At 43.2% G+C, this 24,004-nt stretch overlaps 1 protein-coding gene across 5 annotated transcripts in view; it reads left to right on the forward strand.

The window, feature by feature from the left end:
* The window catches only part of HDHD5 (haloacid dehalogenase like hydrolase domain containing 5), a 50,870-nt gene that overhangs the window by 17,969 nt on the left and 8,897 nt on the right, over positions 1 to 24,004 (forward strand). For 2 of the 5 annotated variants that reach the window (XM_081083471.1, XM_081083470.1), the window contains exons 2-8: positions 2,489 to 2,692; positions 5,649 to 5,761; positions 8,072 to 8,165; positions 9,728 to 9,761; positions 11,409 to 11,583; positions 15,456 to 15,644; positions 15,812 to 15,956. In XM_081083471.1, coding sequence (XP_080939597.1) covers positions 2,489 to 2,692; positions 5,649 to 5,761; positions 8,072 to 8,165; positions 9,728 to 9,761; positions 11,409 to 11,583; positions 15,456 to 15,644; positions 15,812 to 15,956 — 954 coding nt within the window. Of the gene's footprint in view, positions 1 to 2,488; positions 2,693 to 5,648; positions 5,762 to 8,071; positions 8,166 to 9,727; positions 9,762 to 11,408; positions 11,584 to 15,455; positions 15,645 to 15,811; positions 18,128 to 24,004 lie in introns of those variants that run through there. The other 3 variants (XM_081083473.1, XM_081083472.1, XM_081083469.1) reach the window with 2 other exon arrangements.

Raw genomic sequence — 24,004 nt, forward strand, 5'->3', positions numbered from 1 at the left:
GTGACCCCTGGCCAGCGCTGAGGGTCCGAGCTCTGCTTAGTTGAGGGCCCCGCCCCCCCCCCCCCCCTTTGCTAACTGCAGCAGATACCCGGAAGCCTAGCATGTAACATAGAAAGAATGTCTAGAATGTGTATGTATGCCATATAAAGGAGACAAGAAACCTAGAAATGTATATAAGGCAAAAACCTTGCTGCATTCAGCGCTCAGCCTCTGGAGAGGACTCTGCTGAGCTAGTACTGGTGCTAATAAACAGTCCTTTTCTGTACCTCCAAGTGCATTTGGTTTATCACTTCCCACTGGCCTGATTTCTGCCATAACAAGATGAGATACTTTTTTTTTTTAATTTATACATTTGATAATTAAACTCTTTGATACATTTGTAAATCAGTATTGGCAAGGGTAAAATGCATTCCATTGGCCATGTAAGTTGATGTGTTTTTGGAAAACAGTTTGTCAGGAGGTGTTACGTCTTTAAAATGTTTGCAGTTTTTTGACTTACTACTCCTACTTTTAAGAATCTAGTTCAAAGAAAAATTGATAATGTGGAAAAATCAGTAAGCATAAAGAGGTTCCTTATAGCATTATTTATAGTAGTAAAAATGTAGAAAACCCTAAATGTCTAATATAGGGGAAACAGTGTTTAGTGGATTATTCACTCACTATATTATGGAGCCAGAAATGATGATTAAGAGGTAGCTGTGTATTGATCTGGAAAGAAAACGAAGACATACCAATTAAATAAAGGAAAGATAGAAAAGAAAGTACAATATAATGCCATTTGTGTGTTAGTTAATAAGAAATTTTGACTATTTATCTATAAAAAAGTTTCTGGAAAATATACAAGAGGGAATAGCACTATGTGGAAGAAGGAGACAAGAACCCTAAAAAATATCTATATCTGTAGTTTTTTAAAAACCCTGTGTGTGTGGTTATAATAAAATTTTAAAAGATGGTTATGAAGGCTATTATAACAGGTAAAAATGCTTGTATGTCAAGCAAAAAGAACAAGATGAAAAATTACACATTTAAAGTATAGTCGTAGCTATATGACAAACAAGAATAGAAAAAATAGATAAAGAGAAAATATTTGCCTGGCCATAATGGTTCATTTGGTTGGAGCTTTGCCCTGTGCACTGAAAAGTTGCTGGTTTGAGTCCCTACCAGGGCACATACCTGGGTTGCGGGTTCAATTCCCAGTTAGGGTGTATATGGAAGGCAACAACAGGTCGATGTTTCTCTCTTTCCACCCCTCCTTCCCTCCCTCTCTCTAAGCATGTCCTTAGGTTATGATTGAAAATTAATTAATTAATTAATTAAAAACAGAAAATATTAATTGATTGTGTTAAAGTGCAGGGATTGCCCACCTGGTGTGGCTCAGTGGTTGAGCATAGACCTATGAACTAGGAGCTCACAGTTCGATTGCCAGTCAGGTCAGTCAGGCACATGCTCGGGTTTCAGGCTTGATCCTCAGTAGGGGCATGCAGGAGGCAGCCAATCAATAAAAATATATTTTTTAAAAATAAAGTGCAGAGATTTATGTTTTGAATTTCTATTTTTCAATTTAAAATTCTTTATATTCATTATGGAAAAATATTTTTTAACATTTTTATTGATTTCCCAGAGGAAGGGAGAAGAAGAGAGAGATAGAAACATCAATGATGAGAGAGAATCATTGATCAGCTGCCTCCTGCATGGCCACACTGACGATTGAGCACTCAACCCTGGTATGTGCCCCAACTGCAATCAAACCGTGACCTCCTGGTTCATAGGTCAATGCTCAACCACTGAAACACGCCAGCTGGGCTGGAAAAATAATTTTTAACAAAATCGCTATGTTTTTAAACATACATGAAAAAGGACCAATTCTTTATTATTGATGGGTTTGCTCTATCAGAAATCCCATTTCCTCATTTTATGTTTCAGGCCCTGGGCAACTTGAGAATGATGTGGAGTTCCTCTTTTTTTTTCTTCTTTTTCTTTAAGAGCATTTATTGGGAAAATTACAGAGGTAGAAGAAGCAATTTCTATAAGAAACGGGCTTAGCAAATAAGTTATGGAGGTAAAGGAAGGGCCCTTGGAGCTTGGGAGTGAGGAAGCTAATGGTAACATGCCTGGGGCTGGAATGGGGAGGGAAAAGGGAAAGTCATGGGCATGCTCCCTGGAGGGAGAGCATTGAGTTCCTCTTTTTTCTCTTTTTAAAATATATTTTTATTGATTTCAGAGAAGAAGGGAGAGGGAGGGAGAGAGAAACATCAATGATGAGAGAGAATCATTGATCGGTTGCTTCCTGCACACCCAACACTGGAGATCGAGCCCACAACCGGGGCATGTGCCCTAATCAGGAATCCAACCTTAACCTGGTTCATAGTTCAAGGTTCAACCACTGGGCCATGCAGGCTGGGCCCAAGTCCCTCTTTTTAAGGGTCTTTTCTTTCCTCCTCTCTGCCTCTTGACTTAGGCAGTGGCGGCTCTGTTCTCTCCTCTGCAGAGCCAGCCTACCTTTGGGTTCCTGTTGGACATCGATGGAGTGCTGGTACGGGGCCATAGAGTGATCCCTGCTGCTCTGAAAGCCTTCCACAGGCTGGTGAATGCCCAGGGGAAGCTGCGGGTGCCTGTGGTCTTTGTCACGAATGCTGGGAACATCTTACAGCATGACAAAGCCCAGGAGCTGTCAGCTCTGCTGGGCTTTAAGGTAAGGAGGCAGCTGAAGACTCAAGGTCCTGGTTCCCCGTGGAACCCCCACTCTTGTTCTGACTAAGCCTTTTTCCCTCGGGTGCAGTACAGTATTGATAAGCCTGAGGGCATGGCCAGTTAGTTCAGTACAAATCTTTCAACCCTGCTTGAAAAATAACTTGAAGTTTAAGCCCAGCCTCATGAGTAGAGCCTCATCAATGGGGTAATTTTTTATATATACATACATGTTAAGCACAAAAATCCTGCCCATGGAGTTGGCAGTTCAGCTCTAGCCTTTATATTCATTTCTTCTGGGCATCAGAGTTGTCTCTTTTGAATTGTCAGCCCCTAGAAAGTAAGGGTTACATTTTTCTTTTCTTAATATGTTTACACTAGTGGGCTGGTGCACGAAATTCATGCACAGGGGAAGGGGTATTCCTCACCCTGGCCTGCACCCTCTCTAATCTGGGACCCCTTGAAGGATGTCCTACTGCCGGTTTACAGGGATCGGACATCCCTCTCGCAATCCGGGACTTCTGGGTCCTAACCACTCACCTGCCTGCCTGATTGCCCCTAACCACTCTGCCTGCCGGCCTGCTCACCCACAGCTGCCCCCTGCCACCGGCCTGCTTGCCTCCAAATGCCCCCCGCCCCCGCCAGTCTGATCACCCCCAACTGCCCCCCCTGCTGGCCTGCTTGCCCCTACCTTCCCTCTCCACTGGCCTGCTCATCCCCAACTGCCCCCCTGCTGGCCTGCTCACTCAAAACTGCCCCCTCCCGCTGTCCTGATCACCTCCAACTGACCCCCACTGATGGCCTGCTTGCCCCCAACTGGCCCCCCTGCTGGTTGGCTTACCCCCCCCAACGACCCCACCCCCACCAGCCTGATCACCCACAACTGCCCTCCCCTCTTGGCCTCTAACTGCCTCTACCTTGGCCCCGCCACCATGGCTTTGTCCAGAAGAACATCCGGAAGGTCTCCCAGTCTAATTAGCATATTACCCTTTTATTAGTATAGATAGTGGCCTGGTGCACAAGTGGGGGCCGGCTGGTTTGCCCTCAAGGGTGTCCCGGATCAGGGTGGTGGTTCCCTTTGGGCGTGGCCAGCCTGGGTGAGGGGCTGAGGGTTGTTTTCAGGCTGCCACACCCCCTTCAGGGTGGGGGTTCCCACTGGGGTGCCTGGCCAGCCTTGGTGAGGGGCTGATGGCTGTTTGCAGGCTGGCCACGCCCCCCAACAGGGACTCTCACCCCATGAGGGTGTGGCCAGTCTGGGTGAGGGACTGAGGGCTATTTGCAGGCTGGCCACGGCCCTGGGAAACCCAGGCTCCCAGACCCTCCTTAAGCAGAGGCCACAGCGGCTGGAAACAGGTATCTGGGATTTATTTATCTTCTATAATTGAAACTTTGTAGCCTTGAGCGGAGCCGGCCAGGGCAGGCAGGAAGCTTGGCTTCCTCCATCACCAGGGGCAACCCAATCCTCCTGTTTGCTCCAGCTCCTTGGCCACAGCCATCTTGGTTGGGTTTATTTGCATACTTGCTCCTGATTGGCTTGTAGGCGTGGCTTGTGAGTGTAGCAGAGGTATGGTCAATTTGCATGTTTCTCTTTTATTAGATAAGATTGATTTTAGAGAGAGAGAGAGGAAGGGGATGAGAGAAACATCAATGAGAGAGAACCATCGATTGGCTGCCTCCTGCATGCTGCCTACTGGGGATTGAGCCCACAACCCTAGACATGTGCCCTGACCAGGAATCAAACCATCAACCTCTTGGTGCATGGGACGACACTCAACCAACTGAGCTATACTAGTCAGAGTGAGGGTCACATTTTTCTAAATCTCCGTATACCAAGTAGGACTCTGAAGTAATGGCCCTTGTTTCTCATAAAGATGCATGCCCGTGAATAAGCGCTGTCCCCTGAAAGCAGTCCCTCTTCACCCACTTTCAACTGCCCATGTATCTCATGTTGACACACTCATTTTTCTTTGTTGAGCGTGCTTGTAGTTTTGGGAAAGAGTACTTGGAACCAAGAAAGTAAATAAAGTGGCTGATTGATGATGGGATGACCCTGTTTGAAGATGAATGCAGGGAGTAAAGACATAAAACTGTTTCCCTTCTGTGGTTTTCAGGGAGGGTTTCAAAAACATTGTGAGAAAAGGCTGTATTGTTGTAATTAGTTTAAATGTTAAAAGGCTAAGTCTTTAAGTAGAACTGAGAACTGAAAGTCAAAGTTAGAGGCAGAGCTCTAAGACAGTGACAGAAAACATGCACACAAACTGCTTTTCAAAGGGGAGTTGAGCAGGACAGGATCGGTGAGTATCAGAACCCATCACTGATGGCATGTCCTGCTTGCTTTTTTTGTTAATCCTTGCCTGAGGATATTTTTTTCCATTGATTTTTAGAGAGAATGGAAGGGGGTGGGGGGGAGAGAGAGAGAGAGAGAGAAGAGAGAAGAGAGGAGAGAGGAGAGAGGATAGAGAAGAAAGAAAAGGGAAGGAAGGGAGGAGAGGGGAGGGGAAGGGAGGGGAGAGGAGGGGAGGGAAGGGGAAGGGGAAGGGGAAGGGAAGGGAAGGAGGGAGGGAGGGAGGGAGGGAGGGAGGGAGGGAAGGAAGGAAGGAAAGGAAAGGAAAGGAAGGAAGGAGAAAGAAAGACTCCCTGACCTGGGGATCGAACCTGCAACCCAGGTAGATGCCCTTGACTGGGAATCAAACCCGAGACCCTTTAGTGCTCAGGCCAACACTCTACCCCTGAGCCACATGGGACAAGGCACTGCTTGCTTGTTTTGTGTGGCAAGAGCCAAATTAGACTTGTGATTGTCATACCCGTTTAGATACTTTCTAGGAGCTAGGAAACCCTCCACCCCCTTTTTTTTTAATCTGGGCAGTTGTTTTTTTTCCTTCCTAGGTGAAAGAAGCTGCTATTTATCTTCCATTATTTCCCCTCAACTCTTCTCTCCTGTCTCATGGCTGTCCCTACAGGTGGAGCCAGATCAAGTTATACTCTCTCACAGTCCCATGAAGCTTTTCTCACAATATCATGGAAAGCGGATGATAGTATCTGGGCAGGGACCCCTGGTGGAAAATGCCCAAGTGTATCCTTTTGATGCTTCTCACTCTGGCTGAAGAGAAAGGGGCAGGACTGGGGACTTTTCTCCCATGGCTGAGGGGGCACCATCATGAGGCATGCTGAATGGAGGCCTCATCGGGTGTGTGGTGGGCTCTTGAGGGCGAGGGACAGCCCTCAGATGTGGCCAGTCCTGGTGGCTGGTGGTTTCCAAAAGCCAGCCCACTGCATCATTACCTTCTGGGGAGCTGAAAATACAGATTCCTGGAGAGTCTGTGTCATTAGGTCTGAGATAAAAATCAACAGTCTATATTTTAAAAAATTAAACTAAGTGATTCTGTAATTAGGTTTGAGAACCACTGCTCCAGGGCTATTCTTCATGGTGCTCAATCAACTTATCTGCAATGTTAATTAAGTATCTACAATGAATTCATCCTTTGGGCGATGTGCATATTCAAAAGGCAGCGAAGATTGTCCTTGTTCTCAAGCAGCTTATTTATTTGCTCCTGCAGACCCTGTCCAGCACTTCCTTTGTGCCAGCACTGTACTATAGGGTCTAAGGGGAGTAGGGGCCAGGAGAAGCACTGTGGAATTTTGAATTAACTGAAGGGCTCATATTTGAAGCACCCTATACAATAAAGGAATATTTCAGATGGCATGGGATTAAAGACTTAAAAGAACAGTATAGGCGGTTCTGGGTGTCACAGGTATAGTTAGGGGGAGGGGAACATCCTTCGAGCAGAAATTGCTTATGGCTTCAAGGAGGGGCAAGGCTATGCCACAGGAGAGGTTTCAGGTTTTCCATGCAGAAGCAGTAAGGAGGCTAGAAAGAGAAGGGATGGTGAGGATCCCTGAAGCAGAAGATTGTAATGGGACAGGGTGGGAAATAAGGATAGGGAGGGTGGTGTAGGAAACTGCAGAAGTAAATACAGGAAGTAACTGAATTTATTATGAGGGCAGTGGGGAGTCTCCAGGTTTATTACTGATGGGGTGGTCTGATGGAAGTATCATTTTTGAAAAATTCATTTTGAGAATAACCTGAAATCATAGCCAGTTAAGGTTACAAGTGGGAATTAAAGACAGAAAAATGGAGGCAGGTCTTGAAGAGCTAAAGCTGAGCTGGCTTACCTCTCCCATGGCCTCCCCATGCTGGTGGAATGCAATTCATCTTAAAGCTTCAGCTCAAGCCTAAATTCTCTAAACCAGCGTTAGCCAACTGGTGGTCCGTGAGGTCCAAAAGGTTGGCAACCGCTGGTTTAAGGAAACCTCTGGAGCAGCTGTCGCCAACCGGTGGTCCGTGGACCACTTGTGGTCCATGAAGTCCAAAAGGTTGGCAACTGCTGCTCTAGACCAAGCATGTCAAACACAAAGGCTAACACAGGCCAAATAAACAAGGTTTAAGTTTATGTGGGCCGCAAAAAAAAAAAAAAAAAAATTCAATTTTCATGGAAAAGTAGGTTTATTTTGATAGAGACATGCGGAATACAAAGGGCTGAAATAAATAAATAATAAGTAATCATTAACATAAAATAATAGAACACCTTAATAAAAATTAATATTTTTTCTTGAACATTAACTTACCAGACACTGAATAACTGCACAAATTAATAAATGTAATGCAAATAAACCTATTTTTCTTGTTCTTCGAAAGCAAAATTTGCCAAGACTAAAGGCGTGGCAATTGCTAGTATTAGTGGAAAGAAATGGCGCGCCTGCACGTAAGGTGTGTAAGGGAAATGAATGCAACACGATTATAGTAATCAGTCATTAGCGAACGTTGTAGCTCATTATTAATAATTATGTATAACAGGATATTGTAAAAATTAAGTTATGAAATTTTTATTAAAACATTTCTTGCATACCATTATATTGGCAAAAATATTTATTGTGGGCCGTGAGTTTGACATGCTTGCTCTAGGCCTTTTGCCCAGCTACCCAGACCACTGAGTAGTCTCCTATTCTGAACTTCTTGGCATACAGTGGCAGCACTTCACAGAGTGCTCTCTGTGATGGGCTTTGGGGAGGTAGTGAGCTCCTTGAGGACAGAGTTTCTTATATGCCGTATGCCCTAGTATTGCCCAGTGTAGGATCTGGCACCTAAAATGTGCCCAGTTTGCAGTGGTATATTGCTTGGAGGGACACAGCCCCGCTCTGCCTATGCACTCATGGACTGCCTGTCAGTACTTTTAGGATTGGTGTTGACCCTGCTGGGCTCATTAGTTAACTCCTGTCTGGGGATTAGGTAGACTAGTTTGATCAGGATTAGGTTGGTTCCCCTTCCTTTAAAGATATTTTTCCCCCAGAACTGCCCAGCTTTGTTTCCCTGATCTTGGTCTAGACTGGGCTTCAAGAATGTGGTTACTGTGGATGAGCTGCGGATGGCCTTCCCTGTGCTTGACATGGTGGATCTCCAACGGCGGCCAAAGACCACGGTAATAAGAACATCTGGTGACTCTTGTTCCTTCATGGGCTCCTCTTGCAACCCTTCACCGTTAGAGCTACAGCTTGTCCATGTTTCACAAATTGCCTTCTTGGAGAAGCACATCTGGCCAAGGATTTGTCCCCCACATATCCAGAATGACTCAGAGGAGCTATATACTCCAAAGGGCTTTCCTTGTTTGTGATTAACTGAGAACCCTTTTATAGAGCCCCAGCATCTCCTCCAGTTGGTAGCTTTGTATTTTAGTAGCTGGCTTTCCCAGTATTGTCTGGGAGAATCGTTAACCTCTGTTAACAAATTCTTCACTGTTCTGCTTTATCCTGAGACAGTTTCCTTGTGAAAAGCAGCCTACTTATAAAAGTAACTGGCAGTTCTGAGTGTCTGTTGTGTTCTCTTTGGGTTCAGCTCATATTTATATTTTCTGATCAGTAGTCACAGAGCATCTTATTGATCCTCTATAGTACGTGACAGCCCCTGACCCTCTTTTTTATGTCAGCTTTATATATTTATATCATATAGCCTATATTATAAGTCTGACTACTATCAAAATGTGATGAAATGTGTTATAAACAGATAAGCTCACTTTTATTCACTTATATAGCTTCTCTCCTTCTCCCAGAGTGTTCCAATTAAAATAGAGTACTTCATTGCCTTTGAGAGCTTTTTTCTAGAACCATGCAAATTATGTGGAGAACCAGAATGTCAGAGTTGGAAAAGATCTTAGAACAGCTCAGAGACTGAGTCTCAGGGGAAGAGACTTACTCCAGGTCATATAGCTGATTAGTGGCAGAGATAAGATTGTAATAGTCTGGGGAAGGAATGGAAGCAGTTGGTAACACAAAAGCTTCTGACTCCTAATCCAACAGCAACAGAAATGGTCCATCACACCCTGAAGGCCTCCTTTTTCTCCAAAGGCTCACCTTCCTCTAGACCAGTGGTTTTGAACCTTCCTAATGCCGCAACCCTTTAATACAGTTCCTCATGTTGTAGTAACCCCCAGCCATAAAATTATTTTTGTTGCTGCTTCATAACTGTAATTTTACTACTGTTATGAATCGTAATGTAAATATCTGATATGCAGGATGTATTTTCATTGTTACAAATTGAACATAATTAAAGCATAGTGATTAATCACAAAAACAATATGTAATTATATATGTGTTTTCCGATGGTCTTAGGCGACCCCTGTGAAAGGGTCGTTTGACCCCCAAAGGGGTTGCGACCCACAGGTTGAGAACCGCTGCTCTAGACTCTTGCTTGGCCCATATCTTGCTTCCTGTCCTTGCAGGAGAAAACAGCTGACCTTTACTAGTATATGTGGTATCCCTTAACCTGTTCTGTGACCAGCCTGGTTCTTCTCTCTTCACCTTTCTTCATGAATCTTCTTCCGCAGTCCTATTTGCTTCTCCTCAGCTTGGGCTACACCATGGGGTAGTCTTCAATCCTGTCTGGAATGCGACTTTCCTCCCACCCACCCTTGGAAACCAGTGTGTAATTGTCCTGTAGTGGAAAGTAATCATTGCATTGATGGGCTTGTTCTTTGTCTCTTGGCAGCCCCTTCCAAGGAATGACTTCCCCGCTATTGAAGGTAATGAGGTCCTCTCCTTGTGTGGGCATGGGACTGGGTTGTTCTTTCTCCTTTCAGGCCCTCCAGATTATTGTAGCCAGGGGGCATTGAGCATTAGATCACCTGGGTTCTGGTGTTGTATCTGCCACTCACTACCTCTGAGATATTTGTTGTTAATCTTTCCTTCTTTATATCATTTGCCTTTTATTCCAGAAGAATCATAAGCTTAGAAAATCTTAGAGTAGAAAGGCACCTAGAGGTAATTTAGTCCAGTGTTCCTTAGGCCCATTAAACCCAGTTTGCTCCTTGTATAACAAAAATATTGTAGTGTCCCCTTTACTAACTTAAAATGAAATTAATAGATAATATATCTTCCTATACACATGTTACAATTAATTAGTTTAATATAATTGTAATAGGGAGAAATAAAGGGAAAACATTTTAGTAAGGTAATATGTACTTCAATATGTAGTAATTTTCCAAAAAGACATAACGAAGTAGTAAAATGATTGAACCAAACATAGAATCACCATGAATGTTACAGCTACAAATGCAGACTGATATATGTTTATAGGTGTGTTTTGTTGGTGACTCAGAAATTAGGGACAGTACCATCATTGGTGAAGTGATTTTGTAAAATAGGGACTAAACTTGATAACATTTTGAAAAAAGAAAAGTACAACCTTCTCTTGACTTATGTGATAGTTACATTTTTTTTGAAAAATTAGTGTTTATGAAAACTACCAAAAAATACTTTGTGTTTACATGGAATTAGGGTTTAGGTTCATTAATTATAAACAGGTTGTTCCCTACATGAATACCAGATGGGACACTCAAATGTTTATAGACATTGGCAGTTTTTGATTGAACAAGACTGTACTGAGCATCTAGCATCCCTGGCCCCCTCCCACAATCCTCACCACTAAGTATCAGTCATTTTAATGATTAAAATACATCCTCCAGCCTCCAGAGCATCTCTCCAGGGGGCAGTGGTTCAATTCACTGGTCTTGTAGCTGATATCACAACTTCCATTTGTTGAGTACCATGTGTCCAGCACAGGTTAAGTGCTTTATTTATTATATCTCCTTTTTATTCTCATAACAATAGTAGGTGTTGTTATTGTAGTTGAAGAAGCTGAGGCTTAGAGAAGGTAAATAACTTGCCCACAATCAGGAAAGTTGGCACAGTCAGCCTTGGAATTCAGGTCTCTATCACTCTGCATCCAGCTCTCCTAGTTGTTAGGTTTATTGGCTCCTGGGGCTCAAAGAGAAGTGGCTGAGAAAAGTGAGCATTTTGCCAAGTACCTATGGGTAGGGTGGTGGGGAGAATATCAGTTAGCAAGAGGAAGTGGGCCTGAGACTCACTGTTGTTTGTCTTGTTTTAAACTTCTGTGAACATGGTGGACACAATAACAGTATGAGCCCTTAGGTCCTAAGGCTTAGGAGGTGCCTTCCCAGTCCCTGGGTTTTGTTCACCTTGGGTGAATAGGTGAGAGGCTCTTTCAAGGCTATTCAGGGAACCATGCCCTTGCCAAGGTGATTGTACTGTAAGGGAAGAGCTTGTGGTTGGGTGGCCTCAGCTGGTCTTCTGAGGGCCTTACTCCCGCCTGCCACAAAGGGCAGGCTAAGTGCCCTGCACCCTTACCCCTATGCCTTTGCTCTTTAAAGGAGTACTCCTCCTTGGGGAGCCAGTACGCTGGGAGACAAGCCTGCAGCTGATCATGGATGTCCTTCTCAGCAATGGGAACCCTGGGACAGGTCTGGCGACGGCCCCTTATCCCCATCTCCCTGTCCTGGCCAGTAACATGGATCTTCTTTGGATGGCTGAAGCCAAGATGCCCAGGTGAGGACATAGTCCCTGGCCTTGACCCTGGTGGCCCATTTCCAGCTATTGCCTGAGCAGTCCTACTGACAGTTTCCCACCGCCATTTGATATTGCAGCTTACTGAACACTGAAGATGTATTGAGATGATTTTTAACAAATAATCCTTGCCCTTCAGAATCTTAACAGAACAAGTTCTTTTTGATTAGAGGAACCCAAATGGTCAGTTTCTGAGGTATATCAATGCAAATTATTCAACTGCTCTTCCTTCTTTGCCTTCACCCTGTAGCATTGATTATTTCAATTCTTTGTTTCCCTTTGCCCTTAAAACATAGGAGCAGGGAAAAGAAATAATTGTTCTGATGTTTATATATACCAGAGAACAGACCCAGTGGATAAGTGACTTTCTCAAAGGCATGCGGGTAGTGAACAGGCTTACACACTCCCTGCGCAGTTGTGTAGAGCTCACCTGTTCTGTCCTTTTCTGAGTTTGAGAATAGTATAGGCATCCCTTTTTCTGGCCCTGGAGGTGCCTTTACTGGAAGGGCGGCTGACGGCTGCTGTGTACTGTTTGGCTGCTCTTATTTGCAAGGCCTAAGTCTAGAGCAAGCATGTCAAACTCAAAGGCTAACACAAGCCAAATAAACAAGGTTTAAGTTTATGTGGGTCACAAAAAACAAAAGCTTCAATTTTCATAGAAACATAGGTGTATTTCAATAGAGACATGCTGAATACAAAGGGCTGAAATAAATGAGTAATCGTTAACATAAAATAATAGAACATTTTAATAAAAATATTTTTTCTTGAACATTAACTTACCAGACATTGAATAAGTGCACAAATTAATAAGCGTAACGCAAATAAACCATTTTTCTTGTTCTCCAAAAGCGAAATATTTCCTGTTGCACACAGCAAACAAGTCAGTCCAAGACTAATAGCGTGGCAATCGGCTGCTAAAATATTCGCTGCTAGTATTAGTGGAGAGAAATGGTGTGCCTGCATGTAAGGCATGTAAGGGAAATGAATGCAACACAATTATAGTAATCAGTCATAAGCGAACGTTGTAGTTTGTTATTAATAACTAGTGGCCCAGTGCACAAATTTGTGCACATTGAAAGGAAATTAATTAGAAGAAATATTTTAATATCGCTACTTGCCCTTTCTCTATAATAGAAGTGTCAACCAAATTCATGATCGACAATGACAGAGGAAACACATGCGTGAGATTGGCGCCAGCAAGAGCTTTATATATATAGATAAACTTGCTTAATTAGACCTGCTTCTGATGTAGCTTAACTTTTCCAGCCCAGTGAAGCACCCCAATTTCTCTTTCAATTGTCAGCAACACAGCAATAAATATCAACACGAAGCAGGGTATTATTGTAGATCACACAGGGAGAACAAAGGGTAAAATATTTAACTGCAGCAGTGTTTGACTATATTCCGTGCAGTGAGAAAACCTGAAGTCATTTTCAGGGTCCACCATTTCTTCTTTTCAGTTGGGTCAGGTTTCTAAATCTCTGTTTTCCAGCTAATAAAAAGAAAATAGGATTCCATCGTGTCTCCTATCTACCTAATCCAGAACTTTTATGAGGATCAAATAAGATGAGGCACAGGAAAACACTTCACAGACATTTGATTAAAGTGTAAAATGTTTGCACCTGGCTATAAAGCAAGTCATGTTCCTGGGCTGAAGAAACTCCAAGGAGGCTAGTTGTCGCTAGGGAGAGGAAGCCAGGCATTGATTGCTATGTGACGTCATTACCCAGATGGACACTTAGCATATTAGCCCTTTATATATAGAGAGGCCCGATGCACAAAATCTGTGCAAGAGTAGGCCTTCCTTCCTCCGGCTGCCGGCACTGGCTTCCCTCCGGCACCCGGGACCTGGGCTTACCTCCGGCCACTGGCACCTGGGACCTGGGCTTCCCTCACAGAGGGAGGCCCCACCCACCTGCCGCAGCCTGCAGTCGGTGGCCTGGGCCTCCCTCTGCAGGGTGATCATGGGGCGATGGCAAGGCCCCCTACCAGTTGCATCACACCCGCCTTGGCTGGCTTGGTGCCAGTGGATGTCATAGCATGGTCCAGGATGTTCATCCCAATGGTTGTTCTGCTGTTCGGCCATTCGGTCGATTTGCATATTAGGCTTTTATTATATAGGATGGCCTGTCACTAAGGAGAGGAAGCCGGGCATTGCTATGTGATGTCATTACCCGGTGCCCACAGCCACCATTTCTGGGCTGGGCTGGGCTTGCACCATGGGGTCTCGGCAGCATCAGCTGCAATTTGGTGGGCTGTTGCTCTGGGGTGGTGGCGGGGCCTGTGTCCCACTTAGGGGAAGCCAAGTGTTGCTCTGTCAGCATCAGGTCTACGTTGCTGTTTCTCTGTAAATGGCAAGTGTGCATCACGGCAGCTCCTGCATTGAGCGTCTGCCCCCTGGTGGTCAGTACATGTCATAGTGACAGTTGGAGGGACACTTAGTGTATTAGCCTTTATATATATAGATTGTGTATAACAGGATATTGTAAAAATTAAGTTATGTAATTTTTATTAAAATGTTTCTTGCATACATTATATTGGCTGGGCCACAAGAATATTCATTGTGGGCCGCATGGGGCCCATGGGCCCCAAGTTTGACATGCTTGCTCTAGAGATTTCTCCCCTCCCCATGACTCCCAGTAAGCTGGATGTGTGATCCATCAATAGGGCAGCAGGGCCCAACACTGCCTCAAGTCAATAGCCCATAAGAGATGGGCCACTCAGTAGCCCATAAGAGATGGAGATTACAGTGTTCTCTCTTGTTAGGTTTCAAGTATTTTCCTATAGCTTGAGGTTAGGTATTTTTTCTGAGTTATTCTTCCAAAATTAGGGTACGCTGACACTAGCTGAAGGGGGTTTGGTTATATAGGCTGGGAACTGAATAGTAAGGGGAAGATTTCAATTTACAAATTACAGATTTGAGGTTAATTTTTCATTCAGTAATTTGAAAATGTAATTTATTACATAAATAAATGACACAAATATAACTTCAATATATTGTGTGGCATCAGTTCAGATTTGGTTTAGTGGCAAGGGATTTAAACCCCCCAAAAAAAGTATCTTAAAAAAGATAAAAGTTTCTTTCTCATGTGAAATAAGTCTGGGGTAGGCTGTCCAAGTCTTGTATGGAAGCTCCACCTGTCAGGAACAGAAGCACCTCTGTCTTCCTGCTGTGCAATCCTTAGCCCTTTACTACATAATCCCAAATGGCTGCCTGAACTTCAGCTATCATATCAGCATTCCAGGCAGAGAGGAACAGGGGAAGGTAGAGAAGAGCATCACCTCCCCAATTTAAGGATACTTCCTAGAAGGTTAGCCCAGCACTTCTAATTTCATTGACTCTTTGGTTATAGTGCAGCCACATGGCCACACACCCTGTTGCAGAGGAGGAAGGGAATATAGTTTTTACACCTGGTAGCACTATGCTCAGTGAAAATTGGCACCAAGAAAGAAGGGGAGAACGGCAACCAGTAGTCTGCCACAATTCTAAAGCAAAAATTAAACTTTCTGGAATACTAACACCTGGGGTATAATCCTAGTGCTACCACCTTGGGCAAGTTACTTAATTTCTTTATGCCTCAGTTTCCTCACTTGTAAAATGAGAACAATGATCTCATAGGGTTTTTCTGAGAATTAAATGTGATTTGTATCTCCAGTGTTAGAACAGTGCTCAATAAATGTTATTAGATAATAGCAGATCATAAATGTAGGCAATAAATGTAATTCTTACTAGAAGTAATTTCATTTTGACCTGTTACCACTGGGGGAGTGAAAGGGTACTGCTCAGAGAATGGCAGGTGGCCTGGAGAGACCAGGGAGTGAAGACTGAGCTGCTGGGCTGTCTTCTCTGGCAGGTTTGGCCATGGCACGTTTCTGCTGTGCCTGGAAACCATTTACCGCAAAGTGACAGGCAAAGAGCTAAGATACAAGGGCCTGATGGGCAAACCCAGCATCCTCACTTATCAGTATGCAGAAGAACTGATCAGGCGGCAGGCGGAGAGGCGGGGTTGGGCTGCCCCCATCCAGAAACTCTATGCTGTAGGGTAAGTTCTACCCATCTCCTCAACTTTCCCTTCCCCTCTCATTCACCTTGTTTCCCTATGTTTAATGCACACTCCTTGCCCCACAATTGTCCTCTGCTCTCTGCACCTTACAACACTGAACTTCAGTTTTCTCCTCTTTTCTTTTCCGGTATGGTTACCCCTACCAGTGATAATCCTATGTCTGATGTCTACGGTGCCAACCTGTTCAACCAGTACCTGCAGATGGCGAAGCATGAGGGGGCAGAGGAGCTGGGGACGAGTGGTCTGTTGAAGCAGCGACCCTCAGCAACCCAGAGCTGTGCCTCCATCCTGGTGTGCACTGGTGTATACAGTCCCAAGGCCCCGGGGTCCACAGAGCCTGCTCAGGGAGGAGAGGAGCCTCCCTTCCATGGGCACCGGGACTTCAGTTTTAGTCCAGGGCTTATAGAGGCATCCCACATTGTGAATGATGTAGATGAGGCTGTGCAGCTGGTTTTCCACAAAGAGGGTTGGGCTTTGTAGTGAGGACTGTGTGTTCCAGGCAGGGTGACAGAGGGTATCTTGGAGCTGTAGGTGAGTCCCATTTACTGGTTTCTGGCCTGGATCACAGGGCAGGGCATCATGTCAGGGCCTGCTCCCCATGACATTCTTCCTGCTACCCCACAGATGTGACACTAGTGATTACTTGGAAGAAGACACTGGCTTTTTCTCCTGCTGAGCAGTAGCCATAGAATTGTACCCTGGGTAGCATTATGGGTAGAACTGTGAGGATTTTCTCGGTCCAATTCCTATATGTTTCTCCTGGCAGTCTGACCTCAGCCCAGTCCCTTTACCTCTGTGCCTTGGTGTACTCCTCATTTCATTAGGGTCTTCTGGGAAAAGGGGAGACAATATGTAATAACATGGAAATTTCTACAGGACCTTTGCCTGCATTAAGTGAACTATTGCATGCCAGCAAGGTGTCTAACACTCAGATACTACATTTTATTGTATTTCAGCTTATCGCTCAGAGACTTTTGAACTTATTTTTTAAATTAAAATGATAATAAATATTCCTTATGCTATCTCTTGTGAAGCTCTATCTGGAACGTACTTAAAAGTCATGTGGGGGAAGGCTAGTGGGTGAGTGGTGTGGGTGACCTTCAGGCAAAGAGATTGGTGGCATTTCACTACCAGAAGGAGTTGATGTCTCCTTTTCCACCTTTACTCCCTCTGACCTCGTCTGGGCAGTGAAGCAAGTCTATTTAGGAATGAGTTATGCCCAGGCTTTGGCATATACTTAGCAACTTCCCTGATATGGAAAAGAAAAAGGATCTTGCCTATGGTTTGTTCTAAAGGAAGGAGCTGACAGGCCCACAGCCAACATCATACTCAATGGACAAAAACTAACACCATTTCCCCTAAGAACAGGAACAAGACAGGGATGCCCACTCTCACCACTCCTGTTCAACATAGTCCTGGAAGTATTAGCCATTGCAATTAGACAAGAAGAAGAAATAAAAGGCATCCAGATTGGAAAAGAGGAAGTAAAACTGTCCAAATTTATTTGCAGACGACATGATATTATACATACAAAACCCTAGAGACTCCATCAAAAAGCTACTAGACTTAATACATGAATTTGGCAATGTAGCAGGATACAAAATTAACCCCAAGAAATCTGAGGCATTTCTATACACCAATAGTGAACTTTCAGAAAGAGAGATTATAAAAACAATCCCGTTTACCATCGCACCAAAAAAATTAAGCTACCTAGGAATAAACTTAACTAAAGAGGTAAAAGACCTCTACTCAGAAAACTACAGGACGTTGAAAAAAGATATAGAGGAAGACATAAACAGATGGAAGAACATACCGTGTTCATGGATTGGTAGAATCAACATCATTAAAATGTCCATACTACCCAAAGCAATCTATAAATTCAATGCACTTCCGATTAAAATACCAATGGCATACTTCACAGATCTAGAATGAACTCTCCAAAAATTCATCTGGAATTAAAAAAGGCCCCGAATAGCTGCAGCGATTCTGAGAAAGAACAAAGTAGGTGGGATATCAATAACAGATATCAAGTTGTATTACAAAGCCACTGTTCTCAAAACTGCCTGGTACTGGCACAAGAACAGACATATAGATCAATGGAATAGAATAGAGACCCCAGAAATCGGCCCGAACCAATATGCTCAATTAATATTTGACACAGGAGGCAAGAACATACAATGGGGCCAAGATAGTCTCTTAAATAAATGGTGTTGGGAAAATTGGACAGATATATGCAAGAAAATGAAACTAGACCACCAACTTACACCATACACAAGAATAAACTCAAAATGGATAAAGTACTTAAATGTACGATGAGAAACCATAAAAATTCTAGAAGAATCTGAAGGCAACAAAATCTCAGACATATGCCGAAGCAATTTCTTCACTGTTACAGCTCCTAGGGCACTTGAAACTAAAGAGAAAATGAACAAATGGGACTACATCAAAATAAAAAGCTTCTGCACAGCAAAAGAAACCATCAACAAAACAACAAGAAAGCCCACTGCATGGGAGAACATACTTGCCAATGTTATCACCAATAAGGGTTTAATCTCCAAAATTTATAGGGAACTCATACAACTTAACAAAAAGAAGATAAACAACCCAATCAAAAAATGGGCAAAGGATCTAAATAGACACCTCTCAAAAGAGGACATTCAGAAAGTCAAGAGACATATGAAAACATGCTCAAAGTCACTAATCATCCGAGAGATGCAAATCAAAACAACAATGAGGTACCATCTCACACCTGTCAGACTGGCTATCATCAACAAATCAACAAACGACAAGTGCTGGAGAGGATGTGGAGAAAAAGGAACACTTGTGCACTGCTGGTGGGAATGCAGACTGGTGCAGCCACTATGGAAGACAGTATGGAGTTTCCTCAAAAAACTGAAAATGGAACTCCCATTTGACCCTGTGATCCCACTTCTAGGAATATATCCTAAGAAACCAGAAACACCAATCAGAATGGATATATGCACCCATATGTTCATAGCAGCACAATCCACCATAGCTAAGATCTGGAAACAGCCTAAGTGCCCATCAGTAAATGAATGGATTAGAAAACTGTGGTACATCTACACAATAGAATACTCTGCTGCTGTAAAAACGAAGGAACTCTTTCCATTTGCAACGTCATGGATGGAACTGGAGAGCATTATGCTAAGTGAAATAAGCCAGTCAATGAAGGAAAAATACCACATGATCTCACTCATTCAGGGATAATAAAGACCATTATAAACTTATGAACAATAATAGATACAGAGGCAGAGCTGCCTCAAAGTGATTGTCAAACTTCAGTAGGAAGGCCAGGGAGGTTTGGGGGGCAGAAGGGAGGGGGGTAAGAGATCAACCAAAGGACTTGTATGCATACATATAAGCATAACCAATGGACATAAGACACTGGAGGGTAGGGGAGGCCAGGGGATTGTCAAGGGCGGGGGAAAAAAAGGACACATATGTAATACCCTTTGTAATACTTTAAGCAATAAAACAATAAATAAATAAATAAATAAATAGTTCATTGTAACATCAAAAAAAAAAAAAATGGAGCTTTTCCTGCAGTGATTCTAGAGCAGCAGTTCTCAACCTGTGGGTCACAACCCCTTTGGGGGTCGAACGACCCTTTCACTGGTCGCCTAAGACCATCGGAAAACACATATATAATTACATATTGTTTTTGTGATTAATCACTATGCTTTAATTATGTTCAATTTGTAACAATTAAATTGGGGGTCACCACAACATGAGGAACTGTATTAAAGGGTCACTCATTAGGAAGTTTGAGAACCACTGTAGAGAGTATGTGTTTTCTTTATTCCTCCCTCTAGGACAGTGATGGCGAACCTTTTGAGCTCGGTGTGTCAGCATTTTGAAAAACCCTAACTTAACTCTGGTGCTGTGTCACATACAGAAATCTTTTGATATTTGCAACCATAGTAACAAAGACTTATATATTTTTTTGATTTGTTATATTTTTAATAGAAATATTAAATGGTACATGAGGTAGCATGATAATTCTAAAGCATTTGGTATAATTTGTTTTTAAAGCTTCAGTTAGGTATTCTAGGTGCTTAGTTTGGTTGGTTGTTTGTTTGTTTTTTTGAGTTTTCAACATCCTTGCTTTTTTTTTTTTTAAGGTATTACAAATGCGTCCTCATCCCCCCCATTAACCCCCAACCTCCCTCTCCCCCCACCCCCTGCCCCGCACACTCATGCTCCCATCTCCCTGTTGTCCATGTCCATTGGTTTGGCTTATATACATGTATACAAGTCCTTCGGTTGATCTCTTCCCCTTACCCCCGCCCTCTCCTACTTTCCTTCTGGGGATTGATAGCCTGATCACTGTTTCTCAGTCTTTGGGTCTATCCCTTTTCATCAGTCTATGTTTTTCTCTATATTCCACAAATGAGTGAGATCATGTGGTATTTATCTTTCTCTGACTGGCTTATTTCACTTAGCATAATACTCTCCAGTTCCATCCATGCTGTTGCAAAAGGCAAGAGTTCCTTTTTTTTTACTGCAGCATAGTATTCCATTGTGTATATGTACCACAGTTTTCTAACCCACTCATCTGCTGATGGGCACCTAGGCTGTTTCCAAATCTTAGCTATGGTGAATTGTGCTGCTATGAACATAGGGGTGCATATATCCTTTCTGATTGGCGTTTCTGGTTTCTTGGGATATATTCCTAGTAGTGGGATCACTGGGTCAAATGGGAGTTCCATTTTTAGTTTTTTGAGGTAGCTCCATACTGTTCTCCACAGTGGCTGCACCAGTCTGCATTCCCACCAGCAGTGCAGAAGAGTTCCTTTTTCTCCACATCCTCTCCAACACTTGTTGTTTGTTGATTTGTTGATGATAGCCATTCTGACAGGTGTGAGATGATAACGCATTGTCGTTTTGATTTGCATCTCTCGTGTAATTAGTGACTTTGAGCATGTTTTCATGTCTCTTGGCCTTCTGTATGTCCTCTTTCAAAAAGTGTCTATCTAGGTCTGTTGCCCATTTTTTTTATTGGATTGTTTATCTTCCTTTTGTTACGTTTCATGAGATCCCTGTAAATGTTGGAAATTAAACCCTTATCGGTGATATCATTGGCAAATATTTTCTCCCATGTAGTGGATCTTCTTGTTGTTTTGTTGATGGTTTCCTTTGCTGTGCAAAAGCTTTTTATTTTGATGTAGTCCCATTTGTTTATTTTCTCTTTAGTTTCCATTGCCCTAGGAGCATTATCAGAGAAGAAATTCCTTCGGCATATGTTTGCGATTTCGCTGCCTGTGGATTCCTCTAGTATTTTTATGGTTTCCCATCTTACGTTTAAGTCTTTTATCCATTTTGAGTTTATTTTTGTGTATGGTGTGAGTTGGTGGTCTAATTTCATCTTTTTGCATGTATCTGTCCAATTTTCCCAACACCATTTATTGAAGAGACTATCTTGACTCCATTGTATGCTCTTGCCTCCTTTGTCGAATATTATTGGGCATAGTGGTTTGGGTCGATTTCTGGGGTCTCTATTCTATTCCATTGATCTATATGTCTGTTCTTGTGCCAGTACCAAGCTGTTTTAAGAACAGTAGCTTTGTAATACAGTTTGATATCTGGTATTGAGATCCTACCTACTTTGTTCTTTCTCAGGATTGCTGCAGCTATTCGGGGTCTTTTTTTATTCCAGATGAATTTTTGGAACGTTCGTTCTAGATTTGTGAAATATGCCGTTGGTAATTTAATGGGAATTGCATTGAATCTATAAATTGCTTTGGGTAGTATGGACATTTTGATGATGTTGATTCTACCAATCCATGAACACGGTATATTCTTCCATCTGTTTATGTCTTCCTCTACCTCTTTTTTCAGTGTCCTGTAGTTTTTGGCATATAAGTCTTTTACCTCTTTAGTTAAGTTTATTCCTAGGTATTTTAATTTTTTTGGTGCAATGGTAAATGGGATTGCTTCTGTAGTTTCACTTTCTGTGAGTTCACTATTGGTGTAAAGAAATGCCATGGATTTCTTAGCATTAATTTTGTACCCTGCTACATTGAATTCATTTATTAAGTCACCAGCGCCATAACTGCCATCCTGTACATGTGATCTGATACGGCCTCTCGACATTTCTGTACACCCAGCCAGTCCGTGGGACTCTCTTGAGCTGCCCCACCAGCCGCAGGAACTGCAGCAGGTTCCCGGCGGGGCCCGAGGCAGCCGTGGAGGAGGCCGCAGCCATCGGCCACCGATCTGCTGGGGGGAGCGAGCCGCGTGCCGCTCAAAGACTTATATTTTTGATATTTATTTTATATATTTAAATGCCATTTAACAAAGAAAAATCAACCAAAAAAATGAGTTTGCATGTCACCTCTCACATGCGTGTCATAGGTTCACCATCACTGCTTTAGGAGTAATCCAGTTCCATTTTTTCATGTTCTGTGTCACCCATGACCTTGCATTTGCCAAATCCCCATATCATTTCTTGCCTTCATCTTTCTACAGCTATCCTTTGTTGTGACAGAAGCTGATTATTCCTTCCCCTCTTCTCAAAACACTCTGTACTTGGCTGTCTGACTGACTTCTTGATACCTCTGTTTACATACCTGGCAGTCATTTAAAGTAGATGGAGCAAAGGAGGTTGAGAAGAGGCCAGTGAAATAGGAGGGACTTGAGAGCTGGTGTTTTGGAGGCTGAATGCAGAACATATTTCATGAAGGAGGTAGTGATGAACTGTGCTCACTCTGTATCAGAAGCTTACCCTGTTCAAAATCAAACACAGCCTGATCCTACCCTAGCACCCCAAATAATCTGGGTCCTGCTGCAGTCCTCTCCACTTCAGACAATAGCAGCTCCTTCCTTGTTCTTTAACTGAAAGCTTGGACTCATCCTTGTCTTCTCTTTCTCTCCCATTTCCCATGTCTAGTCTGTCAGCAAGTCTTGTCAGCTTTGCCTTTAGATCCAGTGTGTGAGCACTTTCCAACTTTCAACACCACCCTGGTTCAGGCTGCTGGCTTCCCTTGTTTGGATTGTTGCTGCAACCTCTTATCTGGCCTACCTGTCTCACCCCTACCCTCTCTCCTCACTGTTTTCCACTCATTGGCCCAGAAGTCAAATCATAAGTTTGATCTATTCTGTGATCAGAACCCTCCTGTGACTTCTTATCTCATTCAGAGTAAAAGCCTAAATTCCTTACCACAGCACAAATCCCATTCTTACCACTTTCCCTTCGATCATTTCATATCAGCCACACTGGCTACTTGCTGGTCCACCATACACAATCCTGCCTCTGGGGCTCTGAACTTGCCGTTCCCTCTGCCTCATTTCCAATATCCACAAGGCTCACTCCATCCATATTCTCCTCCCCCAACCCCATCATTTAACTTTCTGTTAAAAAGTTCTCTTTTGTTACCTAATTTTCCCTGTACCTTATCACCCCATGACTTATATTTAGTCTTTATTCTGTGTCTTCTAAAATATAAGCTCAATGGGCTTTGTTCATATTGTTTTACTCTTGTATCCCCACACCTACATGCTTGGCAGTTGGTAGGGTTACAGACCCTGTACATCCTCGTATAGGGTTTTTAGAGACAAACATGGCTTTCTTTTATTTCTTCTCCCTTGGGGAGTATGGGAAAAGTAACAGACTATGGGTCTTAGAATCAGACAGGCATGGAATCAAATCCCAGGCAGGTCTGTCACTCATTAGACAGATGGCTTTGGGCAATTTCCTTCACTTCTCCAAGCTTCCATTCTCTCATCTGTAAAATTGGCAATGTGTATTTCATAAATGAGCTATTTTAAGTACAGTACTATGTCATTTAGGATTTTGTTCAGCTGCTTGTTACAGAAATATGACTACAGTGGTTTGACCAAATAGATGATTATTTTTATAAACAACAGGAAGTTCAGAGATAGGCATTTCAGGGGTTTCATCAAGGACTCAGATGCTTGCCCACCATCCTTAGCGTTTATGTTTGTCCAGTTGCAAGATGTATTGGTGGTATACTTTCAGGCCTCTTGCCATATTCGAAGGAGGAGAAAAGGGCAAAGATCTTTTATTTTTAAAATATATGTTTATTGATTTCAGAGAGGAAGGGAGAGGGAGAGAAAGATAGAAACATCAATGATAAGGGAGAATCGTTGATCAGCTGCCTCCTGCACACCCCCTCTGGGGATCGAGCTCGAAATCCAGGAATGTGCCCCAACTGGGAATCGAACTATGACCTCATGAGGTTCATAGGTCAACACTCAGAGCACACTGGCCAGGCAGATCTTTTAAAGAACTTTCCCAGAAGTTCCACCTTTGAACTTGCAGTTCTATGTGATTGGCTCCAGCTGGGTCACACAGGCAC

Source organism: Myotis nattereri, assembly GCF_964212035.1.
Source record: "Myotis nattereri genome assembly, chromosome: 2".
In the NCBI taxonomy this organism is placed as follows: Eukaryota; Metazoa; Chordata; class Mammalia; order Chiroptera; family Vespertilionidae; genus Myotis; species Myotis nattereri.